Genomic DNA, 25579 nt, shown 5'->3' with positions numbered 1-25579 from the left:
GTTGGACTCCCAGGAAAGACATTAGAGGATTGTAGCCTAGCCATCTACCATAAAAGATGTCTGGAACAGTATTTCAAAACCCTTTTTTAACCACTGATTCTGTAGCATCTATTCAATCCATTCCTTGCAAACTCATTAGTGCAAAAATAAAAATGCAATTGTTTTGCCAGGAGCTCAGGAAGGGTATAAATAATGCCCTTTACCACTGCCACACATGGCAAATAGCTAACCAATTATATCCAGAAACATCACCTGATCTTAGGTCCACTTCAAAAATGACAAACTATTATGTCAAACTTCAAATATAATGCACAATAACTTATGACTCTTTTATATAATAAAAGAAAGCAAAAATAAAAAAATTAATTGCATTTCATTCCAAGGCGCCAAAAAGCCTTTGAATGAATGCATCTTGTGAAGAATCTATATTTAGCTTAAGAAATGTATGGACAAACACAAGTGTAACAGGCAAAACCTGTGTTTGTGTACATGAGATGATGTACACATAGTGTTTATACTTCTTACCTAGAAGGGTTTTCCATATATAATTGCCTTTTTGAAGTGGTCAGATACTGCAGACCCACTATTCTATGGTTTTGCAATGAAAACCAAAGGCCACTTCAAGCATTACACTGTTGTTTTTAAGATACACACCTTCAATAGAAGCACACATCGAAAAATGACATGTGTGGGTGTAAAAAGCACACCCCATTCAGATCCACACTAGAGAGCTGGGATTTGCACCAGTTGTCAAGCGTATCCCATGGAAAACCCACAGTTGCCTCCATGCAATGTGTGAAATGGCCCCAAACGCTTGGAAACATCTGTATTTGGGTGTTCTAGAGAATTTCATTTATGCTTAAATTTGGTGACATGTCAAGTAATCATTCAATTGTACATTTGTGCAAGCTAAACTAAACGTAAGATAAAGCTTTTTTTTTTTAAAAAAAGTTAACTGCTACAAGAGAAGCTCTGCAAATATAAAAGAGCAAATATACAAGTATAACACTGAAAATACTGTACTTTATTAGCACAAAAAAGCTGTAACAAGGCACAGCAAGCGGAGGAAAAACACACATTGATAAACTGGTTAGTGTTGGCATACAAGTATAACTCTTCTTGTATACGCAGCTTTGAAGTTTTCCTACCTCACAGTCACTGTCAACTGGTTAAGAACCTAGGGAGCACTAGTCATTGGTACAAGATACACAAGCAAAAAACAAGGGACTCCAACACAAATTTTAGTGCAAAGACAACTAGGACAAAACAGGTTATGTTCTGTCCACAAAGGGGAGTGGGAGAGAGAACCAGAAGCAAAAGAGCAAGTTTCAAAAGTTTTTTGCTCAAGGAGAACACAAGCTACAACTTACCAAAAGAAGGTGCTACACCACTTACAAATACAACAGTACCTATATGAAGCCTGAAACTTTACGTATGATGCGTTGAGTAGGGTGGAGGGAAAGAAGCAGAACAGAACATTATCTTTTCTGGATCAGCTTTAAGTCATAACTAAGCTAGATGGCCATTAGTTTTTAGCAGACAGTTAAAAACACTGTTTGGAACCATTCAAAAATCAGTTAATGCAAAGCTCCAATTACTACTTGTCAGGTTTCTTATAGTTGAGTCAAGTTCATCATCACGACTTACCAGCAGCGGTTGACTTAAACTGCAATCCTACGTACGCTTATCTAGGAGTTTAGTCCCACTTAATTTAATGAATCTTACTTCTTTGAAGGCTTGCAGTGTTAGACAGAAGTTACTGAAACGCTGTGTATACTAAACTTTACTTTAAAAGTTGCTTTTAAACTAGGGCTGCAATGCTTAAGACAACTGACTACAATCCATCTGATCAAGGTGACCCCGATTAACTGTATAGCAGATTTTTAGAAAATGTGCAAGATTTAAGCACTTCCACAAACTGTGCAACATCTTAGAAGAGGAACTCATCCTTCTGAGTCATATTGTAGGATTTTTGGGGGAGGGGTGTTGCCAACTGGGTGCCTGAGACGGCCTGGTGCCACCAGGCTGCCCCTACCCACAACTCTCTCTTTCACAGGACTAGAAAAGAAGTTATGAAGCAGAAAGTGCAGGTGCTCTTCTAAGCAACCGACGTGAAATGAACCAGCCTGGCTGCTCCCACCTGCCAGTGTTTTTAGTCAATGAGTGTAGTCAGAGCTGTGCCTGATAAATGAGTTGTTTGGACAGCAGGCAAAGGGTCCCAAAGAGGTGCCGTTTCCTGCTTCCTGAACTTTTCCTGTTACTGTCTTGTTTCCTAGTCCTTGGAAGGTTTGCATCTGCATGTACTTTGCTGCCTGCCAGCCGCATAGAGCAGCTGACAGGCTGCTACTTGAGAGGCTTTTAAAAATATGTTTGGAGTAGGGGAAGCAGCCCAGGAATGAATAGTTTTGATGCCTTCTGGCCACGTGAAAAAGTCTGCAGATAGTTGCTTAAGAAACTTTTTGAAAATGTTGCCATACTTGTTTGCTGCCTGCCGGCATGTGGACCACACAGCTGCTTGAGAGAAGCCTCTGTTGAACTTGGGGAGGGGGTAAGGATATGGCAACCCTTTTCCTCCCTGCTACATGCCCTACAGCAAGGATTGTCCCAAAGTTGTTTGAAGGGGGGAGCCCAATACTGAAACATCATAATGGTGGTGGTAATAATAATGATGCTAAGAGTTTTCCTGGTTGTTTCCAAGTTGCTACATTCTTGAGGGGTGGGGTAATGCAGAGGCATCATTATTATCAACATCACCATCCTCACCACATTATTCTTGATTGTTTCCAAGTTGTTGTTTTTTGGGGAGGGAGTCATTTCAGAGGCATCAGTGTTATCACTTTCCCCTCCTGCCTGGCCCCCAGGGATTGCTCCCAGGTTGTTTGGAGAGAGTAGGGCTTAGTGCAAAGGCAGAAAAATCATTATCATCATTTCCTCATACATCCCTAGTTTTGAGATGCTTGTAGATGAGTCAGCCTTAAAATCACACTACTCTGCAACAGTATTGTTCATCTACTTCTCTGGTGAGTCCCTTCTGTATTTTCTGAGTTTTTCTATTATTTTCTTCTCCAAAAGATAGGGGAAAATACTTGTGAGTCAGCATTATATCTTTTTATCTCTGATTACGCATATATATATATATATATATATATATATATATATATATAATTTTAAAAACCTGAAAGGATTTTCCGATATTTGAACTATTTTATATTCCCGTTTCTTTTCTTTTTCTTCTCTTTTGAAGGTGGCAGCCATTATGTGTTAGGCTACACCCCCAGTGGCAGCCATTTTCTAACTGGTGCCCTTGGTATCTTCTCAAAATTCAGAATGTGCCCCCAGATCCAAAAAGGTTGGTGACCACTGCTATAAGAGATGCCTCTTTCAAGGTATCACAGCAGGCACATGTAAGCATCATTGTAAAATAAAGTATGTGTTTCCTTTTCCTGCATATGATTACTATTTTAGTGATATGCAAATTTATGCAAACTTAGTTGGCTGATTAATCTATTAGCACTCAAACAATCATACACTAAAGTATACTTAATTGGGATACAGCCCTTTTAAAAACCAGAGTTTGGTGCCGAGTAGATGCATATAAGTGCTCATTAATGTACGTGATCAATTCTTAGAAGTGCTAGGTGACAGCAGTTTCCCTAGTTGCTCATGATTTTTCATTTTAGAATAGCTTTAATGTGAAAATTGTCATGGGGGAAAACTGAACTTTAAAATGTACTAAGAAAGCAACTACACTGGAACACAACTGCTGGTGTTCAAATGTTCAAAAATGAAAAAAAAGTCAGCAACTCACTTTGTTCTGACTCTTGAAAGTGAATGGAACTTAGAAAATACTCAATGGCTGCTTTGCATAATAACTATAGGAATTGCGGAAAGAAAATAGTGTATTTCAGAACCAGACAATTATAATCTGCAAGCCCGCATTTAAAAATGTGTGAATTTGTGTTCAACATATTGTTTCAAGAGATATTCACAACTAAGCTTGATTAATAGCAGGTAGCATCTGAACACACTCAGAAACACATTAAGCTTAAAGTACCATATTGCAAAAGAAGATGAAGAAGCAGCTGAACACTGATGTGCTAACCACAGTTATACTGTATTTGCACAAAAAAGCACATATTTCTAGTGAGCTTACTGGGGACTCTGAACTCTGTTCACTTTGCCTTTATTGGTTCCCGCTCCAACCATCGCACTCGGACCTTTTGCTTATAGTGATATTCCTTTAGAAAGTCCTGCAACATTGATGGCAAAGGGAGACAATCAATCCCATCATACGACGTGTACCTACAGATTACTGCCCGGCAGATATATTGCAAGCTGAAAGGGAAAGTTCTGTTTAGGGAGACTGTAAGCAAAGGTTCAAAAAACATGCAAGAACTAGGATCTTTGTAGTGTTCTAGAAGCCCTGTAACAGTGGAGGAGTGAAACACGCAGGGGTCATGAGCATCAAAACTAAAGTTGTGGTTCCATTGCTCAATGCGTGCATGCAAAGACCGGTTGTAACGGCGGAAGCTCACAGAGAAGAGGTAGTCTTCTTGAGCCGAATCCCTGAGCAAAAAAGTGCCTTCGGGTTTTCCTTCCAGAAGTGCTTCTGCTTCGTAGCGGTCCATCACTCCCCAGTAACAAGGATTGCCAGTAATTTGCAGTAAGTCTGGGACAAGGCAGTGTATATAATCAATCTGAGTATGTACTTTCCAAGCTCCTTGTCTGCTGGTGTGGCTATGGCTCTCTCCGGATACCTGGCGCTGCTTTTGCCTACGCGACTGCAAGCAGAGAGTAGTCGTGTCTTCCTCCAGGTCGCAACTTCCCTGCGGCGTCAAACTCCCGTCTCCAGTCAGCTCAGACATGCCAGGGGCCAACTTTGGTCCCAGTTTATATAGCGGGTTAACTTGTGCAGTAGCTTCAAAAGTATGTATCTGAGCATTGGGAGGAGGGTCAACCCCTTCTTCAATGCTGAGCCTTCGTCTTTCTCTGAGCCTGTCCTCTTCATCTTCTGTAGAAGCCACGGAAGGATCAAATGCATCAAAGAGAGTTGAGTGTGGGCTCACTGGGGCTGTGTGCTGCTTAATTAGATGCCATTTTTGAGCCAGATCTGACCCAGGAGGGAAAGGACATTTCTCTAGCATTAGTTCAGAGAGATGGATCTTTCTTTTGTTAGAAAAGAGAGGTTTGGATGGTTTGCAGTACGTTCGCATAGGAAAACACAAGCCAACAGTATCCTGAAGTCTTTGTCGCAGAGAGCGACTCCCAATGGTCCTGTTTGAGACACTGTCCGTGTCATGAACAGAGCTCACGCCGTATCTTCTCTCCCTCCTTTGCAAGTGAGAACGGCCAAATCTTTTATCACTATCCAAAGAGCTCTGGGTTTTTGTCGAGCAGGAATGTTTCTTTTTCCCACCCCACGGTGCATGCCTTGAGTAGGAATCTCTTCGTGCAAGTCTAGCTCCTGTGCCAACACCCAAGTCACTCTCTCTCTCAATGCTTATTTCCACAATTTGCGGGATTTCTGCGGCACAGTTTTGATTTTTCCTTGCAGAGCTTTTTGAAGGGTTTAGACTCAGTTGTAAAGAAACGTCTCTTAAAGGGCTGCTGGGTCGTTGCGCAGCTGGATCAGGAACAAACACACTTTTGTCTCTAACAGAAGAACAATTAGAGTTTACATCTACATTTTCACTTCTGTTTCCACCTTCAGAGTTGAAGAGATTCTGGCATCTGTACTTGAAGCTGTTCCACATCTTCCCAACTTTACCCATGGATTAGGTTACCTAAATTTCAAACACAGGAAGACAATATTTTAGTCACCTGCTGAATAGAGACTCAAAATGAGTTTCTGAACACTTCTTAAGACAACTCATTAACAAAATGAGAAGCTAAGGGGGAAAGTTTATATTTTTATCGCTCCCCCTTATATACCCCAATGGAGCCCCCATGGTAGCTTACAATAAAACAAATTGTTTAAATACTCCACACCCAAAATATTTAGGATTTTCTATTTATAATGAACACTTCATTATGATATTCTATGCAATGGAGTGCAGAGGTTTCAGTTATAATTTTAGAAATAGGATAGGCTTTGGACAGGTGTATGTATAAGGTTGAAACTGAGGAAGAAACATTAGTGTCACCCTTTCCTTATTAAAATATTCATTTCATAGGCCTTCTTTTTTGCAAATAGATAGAAATACTACAAAATGTAGCATAACATGCATGCTCATATAACCTGCATGGTGATGTTATTCAGCTACTGTTCCCAATTAAACTGAGCATTCATATTCATTTAGATTTCCCATCTTTAGTAAAGGATAAAGTTATAGAACAAGAGGAAGATTTTGGATCATCTGTGACTAGTACCGGTACTTTTTAAAATTCAGCTTACTAGCTTTTTAGGTGTTCACTAACAGAAAGTTTCATACTAATGTACCACAAAAAATATGTTTTAAAAAATGATAGTCTTTCTGCAACACTGGACTTTTGAGTAGAAAATATCAAAGCTAGAAGAATGCAAAGCTAAAAACAACAGGATTCATAATATTCTTGAAAGTATTAGCAAACTCCGCGAAAAGATTCCTGTCAATCTGCAAGTACATTGAAGCAACAATTCTGAACGATGACCCACAAAGCAGTTGGTGATCTGAGTTGGCTGATCATTTGAGCTGGCTGCCTGCTTCTCCCCCAGCTGCTGCTCAACATCAAAATACTACTAAATATACATCCCTTTTCTAAGATTAGTTTTCCAGGTAAGCAATTTTTGTAGTTGCCATTAAAATGATATAACATTGTAATACAGCAGATTTTGTTCTCGACCCACTACACCATCACGTTGTCCCACACTTGTTGTTATTTGACAGTGTTGTTATTTGACAGATGCTCATCTAGTATCTGTTTATAGTCACTTTATGCATTTGAGCAGTAGCGGGGAGCCTTCAGCCTAATTAGGCCCAGCAGGCATCCTAATTTGGGCCACAATCCTATTTTCCCCAAGTCACATCCATCAACCCCACATGACATTATATATGTAAAGATAAAGACACAGGTGGTGTAAAGGAACCATGGGGAGCCTGAAAATGTGCTCCCAATTGCTCCTTGGCAAGCAAGTCTTGTATTTGGTACTTTTTAGATCTGCCACCAAATGCAAACCCCTTTTGGGTGGCATTGGTTCCACTTGGAAGCCCCCAATTAGAGCCACGTTGAAAGGGGGACTTTAAGTCAGTACTAATCGCAGGCTGATCACCAGTCACTTCATGTCCCCCTGCGATTGGCTACACTCCAGGGTTCCTGATCAGAAACTCTTGAGTGCAGCCAAGCCTTGCCAAAAATGGAGCTTGAAGGACAGTGCTGATCAGCTGTAACTTCCAAGCACCGCTTTTATTGGCTGGGACCTTCCTTTGCAAAGCTGCCTGAATGCAAGCTGCACTGCAAAGGTAAAACTGATCACCTGGTGCCTTGCCAGTCCTGGGATTCCTGCTCCCTGTCCTGCTGGACTTCTCCCACCTAGCCTGACAGGGTGGGGCCCTGACTGATTCCAGTCACAAAAGCTGAGGCTGCTGAACAGACTCTTGGTTTGGGGTATTGCTTGGGGACTTGTGTCACTGTTATGGGTATTAATTCTTTGTATCTTTATTTTCAGATCTTTTATGATTTATGTGAAAATTGCCTGGTTGTGTACTTTTTGATGTGTTTTATTTATAAATGACTTTTGTTGTGCTTGTGATTATGTAAATCTTTTCATGTTGTAAGCAGCCTTGAGCATTGTTATAACTATGGAAAGGCAGCATACACAAAATGATGGTGGCAGTGGTGGTGATGTCAGGGAATTCACAGGTAGGCAGCCCTGCCAACATGTCAAAGTTGCTTACAGAAGGTGGTGGAGCACAGTGTGTCAGCCAGATATCTGCATCAGTGTATCATGCATGCCATTTTTGTGTGGTTGGGGCCCACAAAGCACAAATTAACTGGGGAGCCACATTGGATGGGCAGATGGCACAAACTTGCTGCTGCTTTGACAGGGTTTTATATCTACCCCAATATTTGCTCTTAAAATGAAAACTAGAGCTGAACGTTTCTAGTTTCTGCAACTGTAAATTGTGATCAACCTTCCATTAAGGTATTGGCTGAGCAGGCAGCTTCCCCCTAGCAACAGGGCCATTTCAAAGACAAACTCTTTATTGAGTCAGTCTAATCAATACCATTGTGTGATTCACCATTCATCCTCCCTCCCCAGCACTTAGTCAGTTTCTCCTTTTTACTTGTGAGTAGTGCATACGTTGTGATTTATTAGATGCCTCTTCCCCAAAAGGTCTCCAAGCAACTTAAGTTTAAAACAATAATTATAAATACATTAAACTATTTTAAAAGTATATAATAGATACAAACACTTAGAATACACACACGGACAAAAATGGTTCCCCACTACAACCACATTAGGCTTTGACCGCACACTAAGAGTAGTTATTTGATGACTGAGATAATGACGTCTGCAAAGTGAACACAGATTTCCCAAGTTCAGAGAATTCAGCCCAATAGGAAAACACAGGAAGAAAATGGATACTATGGGTTCAGCTTAGAAGCAATGAATTTGAAATAAATGTTTAACTGTAAAGGCGTAATATACTTTGACAGAACACAGCTTGAAAAGAGACATTGGTGCCAAATATGCTATGCCAACTGGCAGGGGTCCACAATTCACAGGGGCCACCAGCCACCAACCACAAACGTAAGCCCTAGTCTTCCACCTAACCTTGGAGCTGGGGGTTATTCACATAACTGTACAGTGCATTGGAAGCACAGCACAGTCATTATGGGACCAGTCATTATGCGGCATTCATCTCATTTTCAGGCCAAGGGAGCCGCCGTTTGTCCACAAACAGCTTTCCGGGTCACGTGGCCAGCATGTCTAAACCGCTTCTGGTGTAACGGGACACCGTGACAAGTGCCAGAGCTCACAGAAACACCATTTACCTTCCTGCTGCAACTGTACCTATTTATCTACTTGCACTGGCGTGCTTTTGAACTGCTAGGTTGGCAAAAGCTGGGACAGAGCAGTGGAAGCTCACCCCATTGTGTGGATCTGAACTGCTGACCTTCCGATCAGCAAACCCAAAAGGCTCAGTGGTTTAGACCACAGCGCCACCCACGTTCCTATTATAGTTATTTGCAGGACCTGAAATAGTGAAACGTGGGAGGATTAAAACCTTCACAGCCACAATGTGGTCCAACCAAGAAAGGTTTAGACCCTCCCAGGATTTCAGTTCCTTGCCTAACAAGGGCTCAAAATTTGCTTTACTTAAAGAGTACAAGTTTTCTGATATGAATATTCCCAGGTATTTCAGCTTTTGAGCTCCCACAATGCTTTGTATGAAAACTTGAGACCGTGTGAGGACCCCAATATACATAATTTCATATCTGGTTTCATTATGTGTAGGCCTGCCACTGTCAAAATTATTCAATTCTCAGATAATTTCAGGTAATGCCAATTCTGGTTTTGATAACATGAGAGCTATGTCACTGGCAAAAAAAGGATAAGAGTATGCATTTTACTTTTTTTTTTTTACACTTTCTACTTTCACATTGTTTCTAATTACTATTACCAATGGTTCAATAGACAAGGCAAATGAAAGTGGGGACAAAGGGCATCCTTGTTTTACTCTTTTTATAGGGGTTTCTGAGTCGAGAAAAATTACACTGACAGTAGCATAAGAACTTCAAAAATTGTATAAACCACTCTCTCATGTTAAGTCTATGTATCAGTGCTTTTAAAAATGTCAAACTTGGCCTTTCAAAGGCCTTGTAAACAGCTAATGAGGTTACTGCAAGCGTGTTACCTTTCTTTTTACTATAATGAATGACATTCAATAGGTGTCATATTGGAACCACTATCTGCCAGCAAGGCATAAAGCTCATCTGGTCTGGGGAGATATAACCTGTAATGAACAGATTTAACCACTTTGTTAAAATGCCTGTACAGTGGTACCTCGGGTTACGTACGCTTCAGGTTACAGACTCCGCTAACCCAGAAATAGTACCTCAGGTTAAGAACTTTGCTTCAGGATGAGAACAGAAATCGTGTTCCGGCAGTGCAGCGGCAGCAGGAGGCCCCATTAGCTAAAGTGATGCTTCAGGTTAAGAACAGTTTCAGGTTAAGAACAGACCTCCGGAACGAATTAAGTACTTAACCTGAGGTACCACTGTATATAGCTTAGCATCCTGGTTTAACAGGCTAATTGGACAATATGATTCCACTAGGTCAAGGTTTTTCTTCAACTTTCAGTAGTACTGTTATTTTAGATTGATGCCTGGAAGTTCCCCTGAAAGAACTTCATTCAACAACTGGCTAGATGGGGATATAATTCATTGTAAAAATGTTTAAAGAATGCTCCTGTAAAACCGTCACCTCCCAGTACTTTGTATCGTTTTAGTTCTTTTAAACAGTCATTTGCACTTCCTCCAGTTCAATTGATTTATTCAAAGACTGCATTTCTAACTGTAGTAAACGAAGTTTATTTTAATATTCATTGATAGCAAACAAAGACGTTGACAGTGAACTGTATAAGTCCAAATAAGATGTCTTAAATAATTCACATTTGTCTTTTTCTTTGTATTGAAAAATGCCAAAATATTTCTGTTGCACTCTTCTATGGGCAACCTTTTTAAAAAATCTGATCGGCTTGCATTTTAGAGTTTTTGTTTCCAAAGTCACAGTATTTTTGGTTTAGATATAAAATGTTAATCTCTATCCTAAAGGACTCTAGAGCAGACAATTTGGCTTTCAATATTACGAAACACCCCCTGCCCCCACTGTATATGGGGGAAATAAGGCTGAGAACGTGCCTATGGCCACCTAGTAAGTTCATGGCAGAAGCAAAATTCAAGTATGAGTCTTGATTCAATCTCAGTTTCTTTGCCACTACACTAGTAGTTCAGTAGTAGACCAATTCACTCATTATATTTCATAATTTCAAGCACTGTTAGAAACTCAGATATATAAGCAAATCGCCAAATGGCACCTTAAACCCATATTATGTTTGCCACAATCGTACGTCTAGGCACCCTTTTTTGCAGTGGCATTTATTATTATTATTATTATTATTATTATTATTATTATTATTATTATTATTATTATTTATTTCTTTTCTGTACTGCTTTATATTTTAAAGAAAAAAATTCAAAGTGGTTTACAAAACATTAGACCATCAAATTAAACAATCCAGAATAAAACAAATGCAAACTGTAAGGAAAATATTTCAGATCCTTCTCTAAGTGGCATTTTGCTTTCCTCATATTTATTTACCTACTTAATTTATACAGCTGCCTCATAGCAGAAGAACCCTAGAAACCAGTGTGATTTAGTGGTTGGAATAATAACATTTAATATAACAAAAATAAAAGTAACATAATGTCTAGTATCGCTTATGTGAATGCAGTCAATAAATATCTGAACCAGGAAAATAAAACACAACTTTCATTCCTCTCACAAAGCATTTGTCCTGACCTCACAGCTGTGACTTTCACTAACATAACTGTGCATGTGGGACCTGCAATTAATGTTGCAGTGCGGAAGGTACCTTTGCAGGATTTTAATCAGTCATGTCATTTTCCAGAATACTCCATTGAATCCCCACCCACACAGATTTTCCATTTTCCCTTCCTCCCCAGACACTCAGTATTGTGTTGCAAATGAACATACTCAGTCTTCACCGGATTCTCCTCCATGTCTTTCCCTATAGTTTATTTTTTACTTCTGAAAAAACACAGGTCCCTCCCAAATCTGCTGATACCTTCCTTGTATGTGGATGCTGCTACACAAGGATTCACACTCAAAGAATGAATTCGCTATTATATATCTTCTTCTGTGGCGATCACTCGTAGTCGAGTAAGATTGTCTTCCATGAACACAAGACCGTGAACAGTTCCATGAACAGTGAGTCTGTAAGTGACTGTGGAGGCCAATTCTGCATCCACACATCCTTCCACAGTGAGGATATTGGTTCCGGGGCGGGAATTGATCATGGTGAGGGTTTGCCAAACGTGCCTTCCTCTTAGCACATTTTTCCTTTTTGTCCTGAGTTTGAGCGTCTTCAAAATCCATGACACCTTTGGTAAAGGCTGTTCTCCAATTGGAGCACTTGTAGGCCAGTGTTTCCCAATTGTCTGTGTCTAGATTACATTTATATATATATACATAGGGCCCCACATTTATTTATAAAATATATATATATACCATTGTATCATCATAATATATCACAGCGGTTTGCAATATAAAAACACAAAGCCAAATAATAAAATCATTAAAAATTAAAAACAAGTGAAAAGAAATTGAAAACAAACATAAATGGACCATTGTGTGTGGGAGGAGGTATACTCTTAACTGCCTGCACAGGCATAGCAGAATATAAAAGTTTTCTGCAGGCTTTTAAAAGTTGGCACAGAATGTGCCTACTGAATTTGCAGGAGGCACAGGGGCAGAGGGTGGAAAAAAGTTATTTTCTTTTGCCACTCTCCTGCAAGTACACCCTCATATACACACATGTATATAAGCACACACCCACACAAGGTAAGGGAAGAACTGCTCATCACCTCCCTCCAATAAGTGCCCTATAGCTGTCTCCTACACGGAGACAGGGATCATGGCCAGCACATATAACCCCTACAACATGCTATCCTTACCTGATAAAATTGGCTATGGTAGTGTAAATAAGGATATGCATCTTATCAGCCTGATGCATAGGCATCAATTGTCCCCAGCAATGCCAGTTCTGGGAACAGATGCAACCTGGCTTCTGCTGTCCCACAAAGCACTGATGCTGCATGTTCATCAGAAAAGAAATTTAGACCAAATATTGGCTTTAAAAAAAAAAAGGCAAGAATTTGGCTACTGAAAGTTTAGCATTTTGTTTACTGTCAACAGGTGGCCATTTTTCTAAAATGATCAATGTTCTAGATGTGTGATCACTGAAATTACACCATTGCAGAGACATAACAACTATTATATGAAGAATAAGCAGGGAAGGAAAGGGCAACCAGCACAGGGTGAGGAGAGGAACTCTCTCAGACAATAATGTTCTTACTTCAATTTAGCATAACTTTTTTTCAAAAAAACAGTATTTTCCACACACAGTCTACTGTGATCAGAGCTGTAAGCACCAATACGACAATGTTCTAATTCTTTGCCAGATACCATCTTTCAACGAAGTTCCTCACCTGTGATGTAATTTCAGAAAATAATAAAATGATTATTTCTAGGACCTTTTCCAAAAAGTGATGTTTTTATTTATATAAGGAAAGTTTTCCTTGAATTCCACTACTAAATAAAAGTGATTATCAGCCTGTATCTATTGGATGAGCTGCAATGATGTCACAGAAGTGAGAAATAGCTACAGCTCTTGTTTCGATCTATAAGAATGAGAACTCAATAAATGCTATGTGCACTCAAAGCAATGTTTCAGAATTCTATGCTAGGGGTTGAATTCTATCAACCAAGATAGAAACCTGACAACTGTGAATAGTTTTTTAGTGCCTATGTGACCTCTTCCCAAAAGCTATCAGGACAAATGAATCTATCTATCTATCGATCGATCGATCGATCGATCGATCTATCAGATTTAAAGCCAGACTCTTAATCCAAGAATTCAGAAAGTAGCTGACAGAAACACAACTATTTTCAGTCTGCCCGCTCCCCAACTTGAAGGTTTTCTGCTTCCTTGGAAGTGCATACACCTCAAGTTATATTCTGCTCTGGACAGGAAAGCTGTGCATGAGTCACTGAAATAATGTTTTTTGTACTGCTATATTTAAGTTTCCTAGCTTGTAATCTGCTATGGTTAAAATAAAAAACAGGTGGGCAGAGTCAAGAGGGTCATTCAGCCTGCAAGCAAAGCATAGCAGAACTCTTGATGACCTCTTTATTGAGAGCAATAATTTGAGAGCAAGTATGTTCTAGTTCACTCATCTACTACTTGACAATAAAGTGCAATCAGGCTGCAATCCTATGCATGCTTAACTGGGAGCAAGCCCCACTGAGAATAGTTGAACTGCTGAGAAACAAGTATAGGATTGCACTGCAAGAATGTTCATTTGAGTACTTTGTTTAAAAAAAAAAAGCCTCCCAAATACCTATAGTGTGTCCGCTAGCTTTAAAGCATACAATTCACCAACTACTGTAGTTTAAAAACAAACAAACAAACTGGTCACATCCACATCAGTAGAAAATGGGAACGTTTATAATCAAGGCAAAACAAAAACATGAAATTTGCTCCAATTGCCTTAGGCAGCAGACTCACATTGTCTCCTAGTGCCGGGCAGGGGAGAAATCAAGGAGCTATCAATTAACTACTGAAAAGGTCAACTACTTAAAACACAGTGGCTTCATGACAGAGTATAGCTGGAAAGATACCATCTAAGATAACTTTCCAACCAATCTGAAAAATGGCCCTAAGACTACAAGTGATGAGCAGCCCCACATCCATCTTCATGACTTATTTATTTTATAAGCAAAAAGCAGCAAGAGGAGGTTGGAATCAGGAGCAGAGCACGGATGGGGAGGAGCTGTGAAGTTCTTTTTTACTTGCTGTTTTAAGAAATCACTACCCTTCTGGTTTCTGCCTCACTTTTAAGGAGGAGGGAGAAGAAAGAATACAGACACCCCTTTTTGCTCACAGGGAGAACAGGGGTTATGGAGCTAATTCTGAAAAGAAAAACACTTGCAATGGAAAGTTATTGAACACTCTTATCACCCTCAACTTTCAACATTCGGCGTCTGCTTCTCTCTCTCTCTTTTTAAAAAAGGTTCCACCATCCAACGGCGTTTCCTAAAAAAGGCTGCTCAGTCATGGATACAGCTACCGAGCTACTCAACTGCCTCGTTCCTGAATCTGTATCCACCACCCATGTGCCGGTTCATGACTAGGGGCTTCCAGATTTCACGATCCTGCCCCCGTTACCATTTGCTGATTGCCATGGGACTTCTGGGGTTTGGGTTTGGTTTTGGAAGACACCTGTGCGTGAATTTGTTTTATGTGTGTAGATCAGTGCACGCTGACCAACACACAGTCTTAGCAGTAAGGTTCTGTTCTGATGCCATGAGTAGTCACGACAACCTGTAGATTCCTATCTGTTGCAGACTTCATCTGCCTTCACAGCCGTTGTAACATACCACTTGTTATCATCTGCCTGTTCTGCCGTTGAGGACTTCTTGGATCATTCTTTGTCTAGCTCCTTTCCTTTGACATTACTGCCTTGGGTGACCCTGCTGGGAGTACGAGATTCTTGTGGCTTTGCTCACAAGAGTAATAAGAACATGCAAGTCCACTCGCCACAACAAGGTGATAATCCAGTGAGTGAGTACCCTATCAGCGGTTCCCCTGTAGATCAGAAGCACAACTCGTGTCATCAAGAAGTCATGCCTTAGGTGTAGTGGGCCCATTTCTATAAACTCCCTTCCATTAGGAATCAGGCAGAGATGGTCTGGGTTAAGTTTCAGGTAAAACCATTTTATATCAGAAGGCCTTTTTACTATGCAGGTTGTTTTAATGTTTCTATTTAAAGGTAAAGGGACCCCTGAGCATTAGGTCCAGTCATGACCGACTCTGGGGTTGCGGTGCTCATCTCGCTTTACTGGCCAAGGGAGCCGGCGTACAGCTTCTGAGTCATGTGGCCAGCATGACTAAGCCACTTCTGGCGAACCAGAGCAGCGCACGGAAACGCCGTTTCCCTTCCCGCCGAAGCGGTACCTATTTATCTACTTGCACTTTGATGTGCTTTCGAACAAATAGGTTGGCAGGAGCAGGGACCGAGCAACGGGAGCTCACCCCGTTGCGGGGATTCGAACCGCCAATCTTCTGATCAGCAAGTCCTAGGCTCTGTGGTTTAACCCACAGCACCACCCGTGTCCCAATGTTTCTATTTACTGATGTTTTAATATATGTTTTACATATTGTATATTGTATGTTGTAAGTCATATAAATAACCACCAGTAAACAGAAAATTGCTACCGAATCAAAGGTTTTGTAAAGTTGATTTTCTCTTTCATGATGCTAGATATGCAAAAATGAGTATGGGTATTCAAAGACAGACTTGCTAGTAAAACTTGGTGATCCAGCAACTTTTGTGATCATATGGAAGACTTGTGAAAAATTAGCCTACAATTTTTAGTCTAGCAGCTTTTGTAGATTGAAACAAAACGTAGACTTGTGGGAAAAAAATATTAGCCCACTATTTTTACTAGCCTGCCTGCCCACGGTTTACCTGTATTAGTCATTTGTGGGCTGAAAGCAAAAATATTATGTTTTTCTAAAGCTTAATTCTTAATTATCACAGCATGATGGCCAGACTACTGCCTATTCAGAAGCCTAATTTATAGTTTAAGCCTCGCACCCCCATCTTATACATGTTTATAGAGAAATCTGACAGGATCCCACTCCAAGGCTAGTGCTTATAAGTATTTTTCAAACACATAAATGTGAAAAGCTTTGAAACAGCTGCTTCCAAATCAGTCAACCATTTTCATTTTTGAAAAACCCACTACCCTATCATGAAAAAATTCATAGTTTTGGAGAAGGGGTTTCTCATCAAAAACTGTATTATTTTACTTTGATAGGAGATAAATTTTCTTCTTAAGAATATATTCTGGCACTGTAGTGAATTGACAGCATCTACATAGAGACAAGATTGCTGGAAGAATACTCATATACGTAGTTTACTTGATTAAACCAGTTAAGATTACATTAGAATTTGCTACTGATTCTACCATACTCAGTGTATAGAAAGAGATGCTGCACTTCTTAATATAATCGAACTAGAGTTATTTACCTAAAGTTTCTTTTTTAAAGCTCAGACATACATATTTTTGTTACTGATTTATTGTTTATATGGCTCCCTATAACAAAACTTTCTGGGCAGATTGTAACAAAAATCACATGAAAATAAAAATCTATGCCCAGAATGCAGATAATAAAGCTTTGCTAAGGAGCATTATGGAAATTTAAAACCAAGCAAACCAGAGCAATTTGCCCTGAGAAGTTATAGACGCCCTTTCTCTGGAGGTTTCTAAGAGCATATTGGGTTTTAATCTGTTAAAGTATGGCTTAAACCTCCATTCTTATTGCAAAGAGTTGAACAGATGACCTGGAAAGATGGAGTTTTATATGGTTTCATTCAAATACTGAAGCTGCTGTTCAATTAAGTAGAGTAGTTTTCTTATGTAGCTAGAAATGGTTTAGTTTACTTGAACACTGGGACCAGTAATAGTACACACTATTGCTGGTTAATTTCAATATATTTGAAAATGCTGAGCTACTCAAATGAAAACCTTATATTAAAGCTGGATGTTTAAGTTTCATTTTTCCATTTCCTCAGTTCCCCTTCTATGTTCTCATCCCCTCAGTCCCTTTACTTCTTTCCCCCCACCCCTTTTCTTTCTTTCAGCTTTTCACATTTGCTGCTTGAGCAGATTTCTCGGTCATGCTGGAGCCAAAAAATTCTAAATTGCCCAAAGGTTATAGAGTGGCACAGCCTCTTTTTGGCATCAGCACATAAGATATATATTAAAAACTGCAGTGGACTTGGCACACCAGAATTCCAAAATATAGCATTTGTCACCCTGAGTTTTAATCAGAGTAAACCTAATGGGACTAACTTAGTAATGTTCATTAATTTCAATGGTCTATTCTGAGCAAAACTTAAGTTGAATACTACCTTCCAGACTACTGCTGCAGTCACTGCATTAATAAAATTAATATGTATTCAATTCAAAATAAATCACTTTTTAAAGAACATACATTTTCTATAAGTGGCATAATTTAGGCCTAGTGCTCAACTGAGTTAATAATAACCATTACTACCAAAACGAAGCCTGTACATAAAATATTAATTGGTGTTACTTGGCTGCTATGGATGACATAACAGTTACCCATAAAGAATGAGAGACTCGGGTAAATAAACTGAAGAACTATCCCACAGATGTCAACAATACTGGACCAGCTCTTCCATTTTTATTGGAAGGGTCATTCCACGCCAAATCACCTGATTTTAATAGTCGACTGTGCTCTCATGACTCAGATTTTCTCCATTTTTAAAAAAATTGTAGATACCTATGAGATAAGCTCAAAATAATATTTTAAGGTTTTTTTGGTCCAAAATTGGGTGGAGAATTTTTTGAAAATTTCAATTTTCGTGCGATTTAGGCTAATGGAATTTCTGCGTCAGTGTAGAAAAAACCTCCTGTTTTGCTTATTTTTCAACCGATTTGGCTTATTTTGGCATCAAAATAAAGCTAATTGTGGTCTCTTAAGGTATAAAATGGTCTTAAGTGCCACAGAAAAGGGTCACCAACCATTCAAAGTGAAATTTTGTCATTTTATTCCTGGTAGGTTCAATAAGCCATAGCACACAAACAACAACTAACATGTTTCATAATTTTGTTGTAGAATGGGCTAACCAAGCACCTGTTATGTTTTAAAAATAAGGAGGGTATTTTTTGTGGTTATATTTTAAAAATTAAGTTTTATTGATTATTTAATAAAAACAAAATACGTCTCAGAGCCCTTGTTCATTTTATTGTATAAAACACTCCTGCAATGATATGGTCAAAGCTATTTTGTTTCCCATACATGTAATATGGTCAGTGATGCTGGATGGATATATATTGGATTTTATAATATTCAACCAAATAACAAAATGTAACATTTGTCATATAAATAACAAAAAACAAAAAAAACCATGACTTCCCCCCACTTCCCCTTCTGGTTCTTTAAATATTTCTTACTTTTTGTCTTATTTTTATGATCTTATACCTCAATATACTTAAATTCTTATCGTTTTTATACCAAATTTTCTTTCGCAATTACATCTTGCACTGAATTACATTCCATATTATTTCTTGACCTTTAAATTTATTTCTTACTTTTAAGTGTTTAATCAAACCCTGCTAGTGAGTCCATTTCTTTACAATATTTCTGTAGATACATCATAAATGGTTCCCAGTCTTTTTAAAAGTCTTCATTATCATTGTCTCTGAGTCTTCCTGTGAGTTTCGCCATTTCTGCATATTCTATATATATAAATCTTTATTGCGGTCCAAAGACCTGTCTCAAACATGATGATCTTTGATTCTTACAACTTCCGAAAGAAACTTTGCCACGGCCAGTGTAATATCATTAGACCTATCATCCAAAAGATATTTAATATGGACCAATAATTTTGGACCAAAAAATCTTAAAATATTATTTTGAGCTTATCTCATAGGTATCTACACATTTAAAAATTTGAAGAAAATCTGAGTCGTGAGAGATCATGGCACCAGGTGATTTGGCGTGGAATGACCCGGAAGAAAGAACTGTAACAACCAGTCCTAATGAATCCAACTACTTGGGTTGTCCAACAGTCACTCATATAGTTAAATGTATTACCAAGGCAGTCTAAATGTTTATTAGTTTCAAGCATCTTTTTTAAATAAGGAAAATACAATTTAAAGATGCAGGTTTGCCATGTTGCACCTATTTAGGCATAACAATTTCAATGGCACTAACCAAGCATGACTGAATATTCCTGCCTTTATGCAGAATTTTCGATAATCCAAACTTCTGGTTACACAGCAGCGTAAGTCAAACCAAAAAGTATAAAACAGTGTTTGAAATGCCAACAGAAGCCAACTAAACAAGTAGGACAAGTAATAGTGAAAGTTTGTTTTAAAAAGGTAGGAAGAGAGAAAGTTGCAGGGCCATTTCCAAAGCCAAAAAAGGACATGGAGGAAAGAATCCAGAACAGGAATGAAAAAAGACAAGCAGTGGTTTGAGCCCTTGCTTCATGGCAAGTGACAAAAATATGAGCATATATGGTGTCATGTTATCTGGCCCTGTAAAATAGGCATTTTAGGTAAATTAACACAAAATCCACATACCTGTTTTAGAGGGAAATGCTTTACTCAATGGAATTTGCTTCAAAGTGTGCAGTGGATTTGTGGCTTTAAACTATCAGCAGTTTACTTTTTAGAAGGCCTTGCAGCTTGATCCAAATGCAAAGTCAGAATGAGCATGAACAGAAATACTGGCCTTAGGACTTCAAAATTAACATTTTGGTTTGGAAATTTATGCTGCGGCTGAAGAGGATAATGTGTGGTATACGTCCCTGCTCAATGAGTACCAATGTTTTAGAACCTAATATGAAATTGTTTTCGAAACATCTGTCTTTAAGAGGACTTTAACAGAATAGTCCTAGTATCTACTCAGAAGTAAGTCCTACTGAAATCCATGGGACTAACTTCCATATAAATGGGGTTAGCACTGCAGCCTAACTTTCTAGGAAGAAGTACGGTTAGGAGCCACAAACTCACACAGAATTTAAAGTAACAATGCAGAGTAAATAGTTTAGAGAAGCCTTTCTCAACACAGTGCCATTCAGATATTCTGAACTACAGTTTCCATCATCCCTGGCCATTGGCCACACTGGCTGGAATTGAGCCTGGAACATTTGGAAGACACTGCATTGGAGAGGGGTGATTTAAAGAATCAGCATTGGTTCTGCTTCTTTTAAAATACAGTCTACTTCTGACAAACTGAGGATCATGAAATATGACAATTCAGCAGTGAAGGACTTAGGAATGAGCAAAGTAGAAATGTAGCAAGTGCCCCCAAGTCAGCTGTCGGTGCAACATCTGCAACCCAAAAGTCTGCTAATAACAAACTGCTGACCAATATTACCAGGTAGATGTAAATGTAAATCCCACACTGGCTTTAAGCACTATTATCAAAGTCTGTAACTACACTCAGGATCACATTTTATGTCCAATCAGTGGCTAGTGTGTTGGCTCTGGGTTCAAATCCCTTCTCAGCCATGAAGAGACATGATCTTAGCTTGCCACATACTGATAAAATGTTGTTACAAGGCTGACTAGGCTTAAAATATTATGTGAGCTATAGAAAGGATTTAATAGCAAAGTTTCAATGTTACAGCTGAACTAAGTCTGAAACTTTAAGTCAGAATGTTTTGATGAGAACAGCCAAACACTAACAACCCATGTCCTTTAAGTTTCTATCCAGCTAGCACAGTTAGGGTCTCTACCAAAAACTAAGTATTAACACAATAGTTTTAGTATTTGGAGTGAAAATCTGTTACATGACCATAAAAGGACAGCAGTGTAGACTTACTTGCCTGACCTCAATAAATTTAAATATAGTATATCAAGTGCCAAGCCACTGAACACATCTCTTCCTCAGAATTACCTGGCCTTCTAGGAAATACTGTTTTTAATTCTGAAAGGAAAATAATCTGAAACACTTTGCATACAACTTGTCCAATGTTATATAAAACAACTCAGTAATCTTAGATCATGGCTGCACTGAATTCTCTACAATTTTTCTAGGACTAATTCAGTACTAGTCTCCAACTACATACATGTGGTAAACAGAGAGAACAAAGGGAAACAATGCAATTTCTACTGTGTTAAGTATTCATAAGGCTCCCAGCAACCTAGTTAATTTAGAGAATGCCCTGCTCTGTTCCCCTTTGGCAGCTTTAATGAAAACAATGTCAATACTAAACTCTCACAAACTGAAATATATTCACAGGAAGGTGATCTACAACATATTTCACTATGACAGATCCACAATGAAAGATTCCTCCTCTTCCTCAGGGGGTCTTCATTCAAGAATATTTAATGTCCTAAATTTATTGTGACACACTTGTGTATATAAAAATTTAAGGATATTAGAAGTGTTTAACAAATCTACAGATATTACTGTCTATGAACAACTTTCGTTTGCAATTCATGAAATTTTGTAAAACATTCCAGCACTCACATGAAGAATTTCCTGGCTGAAGTCTTAGTGACTAAAAAGCTGGATGTGTTTTTGCACAAATGGGTATTTCCTCCGGGCACTTCCACATTGCTCTATTTCACTGTCCTACAGGTGACCCAGAATGAACAATTTATCTGCAAGAAAAGCAATCATCATGCTCCTCATTAAGAGTTCAGGTTGTCTTGGGGTTAAAGCATTTCCTGGATATTTTTATCCTAGAAATATCATGCATCATGTTCCCTCCTGGTTATGCCTGTGAAGCCATCTTGTGTGAAAGAGACCTAAAACCAAGTCAGTATTGTATGCATATAAACTACAAAGATAAAATTGAACTAGGAAAGCTATTTTGCTTGACTAAGCACTGTGTCTTAAGGCAAAGGTTTTATAATGGAACATATTTCCTCACATAACATTTTTCCTTATTTTTTTCTAAGGCCAATGTATACTTAAACACTAGAAAGTCACTGCTAGTCAGCAGCAGACAATAATCAGTGAGGTGGACCAATGCACTTATAGTTTAAGGCAGGTTCATGTGTTCATATACAAGTGTGTCACAATGAAATCAATGAACCTGCTTCTGAGTAAATATATTGGCTTACAAGGCTCTGAACAATTAGATCTAGACATCAGGCATAATCATATGGTTTCCAAACCCAAGGCTTCAATTCTATTTTTAGTTGTGTTGTGTTTTACATCATTATTTTATGTTAGCAATATTTTGTCATTTTAATGCATTCTGAAATACCTTGGAAGAAGGCCTATAAATTAAAAAAATTAACTGATTGATTAAATGGGGGGGGGAGAGAACACACCTACTTCACAAGGTTTACTTTTATTAAAAAATAAGACTGTTATCCAATACACATACCTGGCAACATGACCAAGAGAATATAGCAGTACTTCAGATTAAACATTTATTTATGCTGCAAGTGCTGTGGCATTTAGAAGTCATAATCAAACAGAAGAATTAGATTCTCCTATCACATAGTTAGTAAACTGGTTATAAATTTGTATTTCATCACACTTTAAGGCTCAAGTTAAAGTGAAATTACGTGCTAACTCACTTTAAAAGTTCACATAATACAGGGTAGGGTTATTTATTTATGTTTTAATTTATATACCACCCTATGCATGGAGGTCCCAGGCAGTTTACAGAATAGAATCAAAATATAAAACCACGAAATACATAATAAAAATAAAAACAGCAACAACCCAGTAACCCACCTACAAAAAAACCACATTTTAAAAGGCATAGTACAAAAAAAGTTGCATTAAGCATTAATATAGCAGTCTTTAACACAGCACCATGTCCAGAGAACTTGAACACAACAACTCTGTCATTCTCATGATACTACCCTACTCTGAGGTATGGTGTGATATCAGTCTTTCAGATAATGGGACAGACTTAACGAAGTGACTTATCCAAGTCTGCTTCTAGCAGGACAAATTTTGTACAGGCAGTGCTATAATACAAACTGCATGTAGTGGTGTGCAACAATCACAGACCCGTGCCATTGAAAATGGCTGCAGCCTCCCCATTCAAGTTCATACACATCCAGTTTGTTATATCTAATCACTGTATTAAAAAATATGCATGCTATATGCACATTTCTCCCTACCCCACAGGGCTTAGGGGCACAAAATCCATCACATCTGAAGTCACCTTCAGTTTATCCATGGCTGAGAAGAATACAATAGAAGACCAATCCTGTCAAGCACAGAACCACAATAGGGGGCAACTAGATCTCAGCGCCAAAGCCCATGCTTTGTGTGTACAGTACTAAAGTGCTGGCTAAATAATCTCAGCAAACCTGGGAAAGGGACAAATTCTCCAAGCTGCTGCTAAACTGAATAAGAAATCTGGGCTTGACAGGGTAATAGCTTTAACCAGCATAAAGCAGCTTCTTACATTTGGATGGATTTTTCATTCCTTTGTACTATCTACTCATTACAACCATTTCTTACATACCCTACTTGGTAACAATATTACATATTGAGTTATCAGTTGCAATGATTGTTAACTCATCTAATGCAGTATCTGAACAGGTCAATAAGGCTTGAGGTGATTTTAAAGAAAGAGCAGGCTACTATTAAGGATGGAATGGGCACCCATCCACTGCAGGACCCAGCCCTGGAATAACCATAACCACCTCTGGGGAAAGAATGCTACCAGCTCTGAAGAAACTGGCTGGAGCACACTTGCCGATATTGAATTTCAAAGTAAGGAAAACCTGGACATTTATAGGCGAGCCCTAAGAAAACCCTACTGAGTCCTGCTAAAATCTTGACATGCATCTGACTGCAACTCACTCCCACACCGACCGTGCAAAATAATAATAATAATAATAATAATAATTAATTATTATTATTATTATTATTATTATTATTATTATTTATTTATACCCCGCCCATCTAGCTGAGTCTCCCCATCAAGTGTTAAAAACAATACAGCATTAAATATTAAAAATTTCCCTAAACAGGGCTGCCTTCAGATGTCAGATCAAGGCTTCAGAGGCCACAAAAATAACGGCCACCCCCACCTACCACCAATAAATATACAGTAATACAAAAACGGACTCGCCAGTCTGCAAAACGGAGGAAAGGATATTTGTGCAGTTCCGCCCACCCCGCTGACATTATTTCAGCTTACGTCTTCCTCCAGCCCCTTCGTGCTCAAGACCAGAGGCAGCATTAATTTCACATTAAGCCCCCTCCTCACCTTTCCAACTTGCAAAATGAATGAATGAAAGGCGGCGTTCCGCAGTATAAAGTTTATCTTTCATGGCCACCGTACAGTCAGGAGCATTATGCCCCTTAAAGCTGCAAAGCCTTTGCATTTTTTTTAATATTTTTTTTGGAGGGGGGCGGTGGCGGGGGGGGGGTGTTTTGCCCGCCTCCCTCCCGGCCCGTTAACATTTCCCTGCGGGGGCGGGAAGTGGCAGCCCAGGCAGGTCGCCCTTCCCACGACGGGGCCTTCCTGAGGGGAAGGAGGGGGGTTGTTGGGCCGGCCGGCCAGGCCTCCCCGCTCCCTCTTTTCCCCTCACGGCGACCCCCCCCCTCGGTCTAGTCCGCCCAGCCGAGCTCACCTACTAAGCGGCGGCTCAGGGCCGTTGGAGGCGGCCGCGGAGGCTGGCGGTGCTGGAAGGCCGGCGCATCTCTCTGCCTCCTCCTCAGCGCCGCGCCGGCTCCGTCCTGGGTCCCAGCATCACCCCGGCCTGTCGCAGAGGCGGCGGCAGTGGCGGCAGCAGCAGCGCGGAGCCCCCTCCCCTCACGCGGCCTGCGAAACGGCTCTTGCCTCAGGCCCAGCCAGCGAGCGAGCCGAGAGACACTGTAGAGGAGGAGGAGGATGGGGCGGGGGAGACGGGGGGCGGGCGGAAGGGTGGAGTGACGGCGCCGAAGCCAATCGCAACGAAAGGGCAGCCTCGCGTCCTCCGGCCAACCGTTAAGCTCGGCTGAGGCGGGGAGAAGGCCTGGAGAGAAACGTAGCAACGCGGCCTTCTTCGACGTCCCCCTGATTAGAAGCGAGGCAGCCAATCCCCGATCGTGGGAATAAGTAATATGCAAACCACGCCCACTCCTCCCTCTCTCCCTCCCCTTCGCTCTCTCTTAATCGAGCTCTTCCCTCCCCCCCCAAGCGACCATCTTGGCTGAGGGCAGGTTGTCCGGGTGTCGCTTCAGCGCCCATTTTGGAATGGGGCACGGCTGACCGGACGGCGATTTTTTTTTAAAGGAGAAACGGATCCCTATCCATGGTTACGAAGGAGTAAGCCTCG

The 25579-nt window shown here is 39.8% G+C and overlaps 1 protein-coding gene across 1 annotated transcript; it reads right to left on the bottom strand.

The window, feature by feature from the left end:
* Positions 1-4169: 4169 nt before the first annotated feature.
* On the bottom strand, positions 4170-25305 carry SOCS5 (suppressor of cytokine signaling 5). The gene is made up of 2 exons (XM_053383377.1): positions 24893-25305; positions 4170-5783 (listed from the first exon to the last, which is right to left on the bottom strand). The coding sequence occupies exon 2, from the start codon at positions 5769-5771 to the stop codon at positions 4173-4175; it is 1599 nt and encodes a 532-aa protein (XP_053239352.1). The 5' UTR covers positions 5772-5783; positions 24893-25305; the 3' UTR covers positions 4170-4172.
* Between the last annotated feature and the right edge of the window lie 274 nt (positions 25306-25579).

This window comes from Podarcis raffonei, chromosome 3, assembly GCF_027172205.1.
Source record: "Podarcis raffonei isolate rPodRaf1 chromosome 3, rPodRaf1.pri, whole genome shotgun sequence".
Lineage (NCBI taxonomy): Eukaryota > Metazoa > Chordata > Lepidosauria > Squamata > Lacertidae > Podarcis > Podarcis raffonei.
The sequence above is the reverse complement of the archived record's forward strand: the minus strand, read 5'-3'. Positions and strand labels throughout refer to the sequence as shown.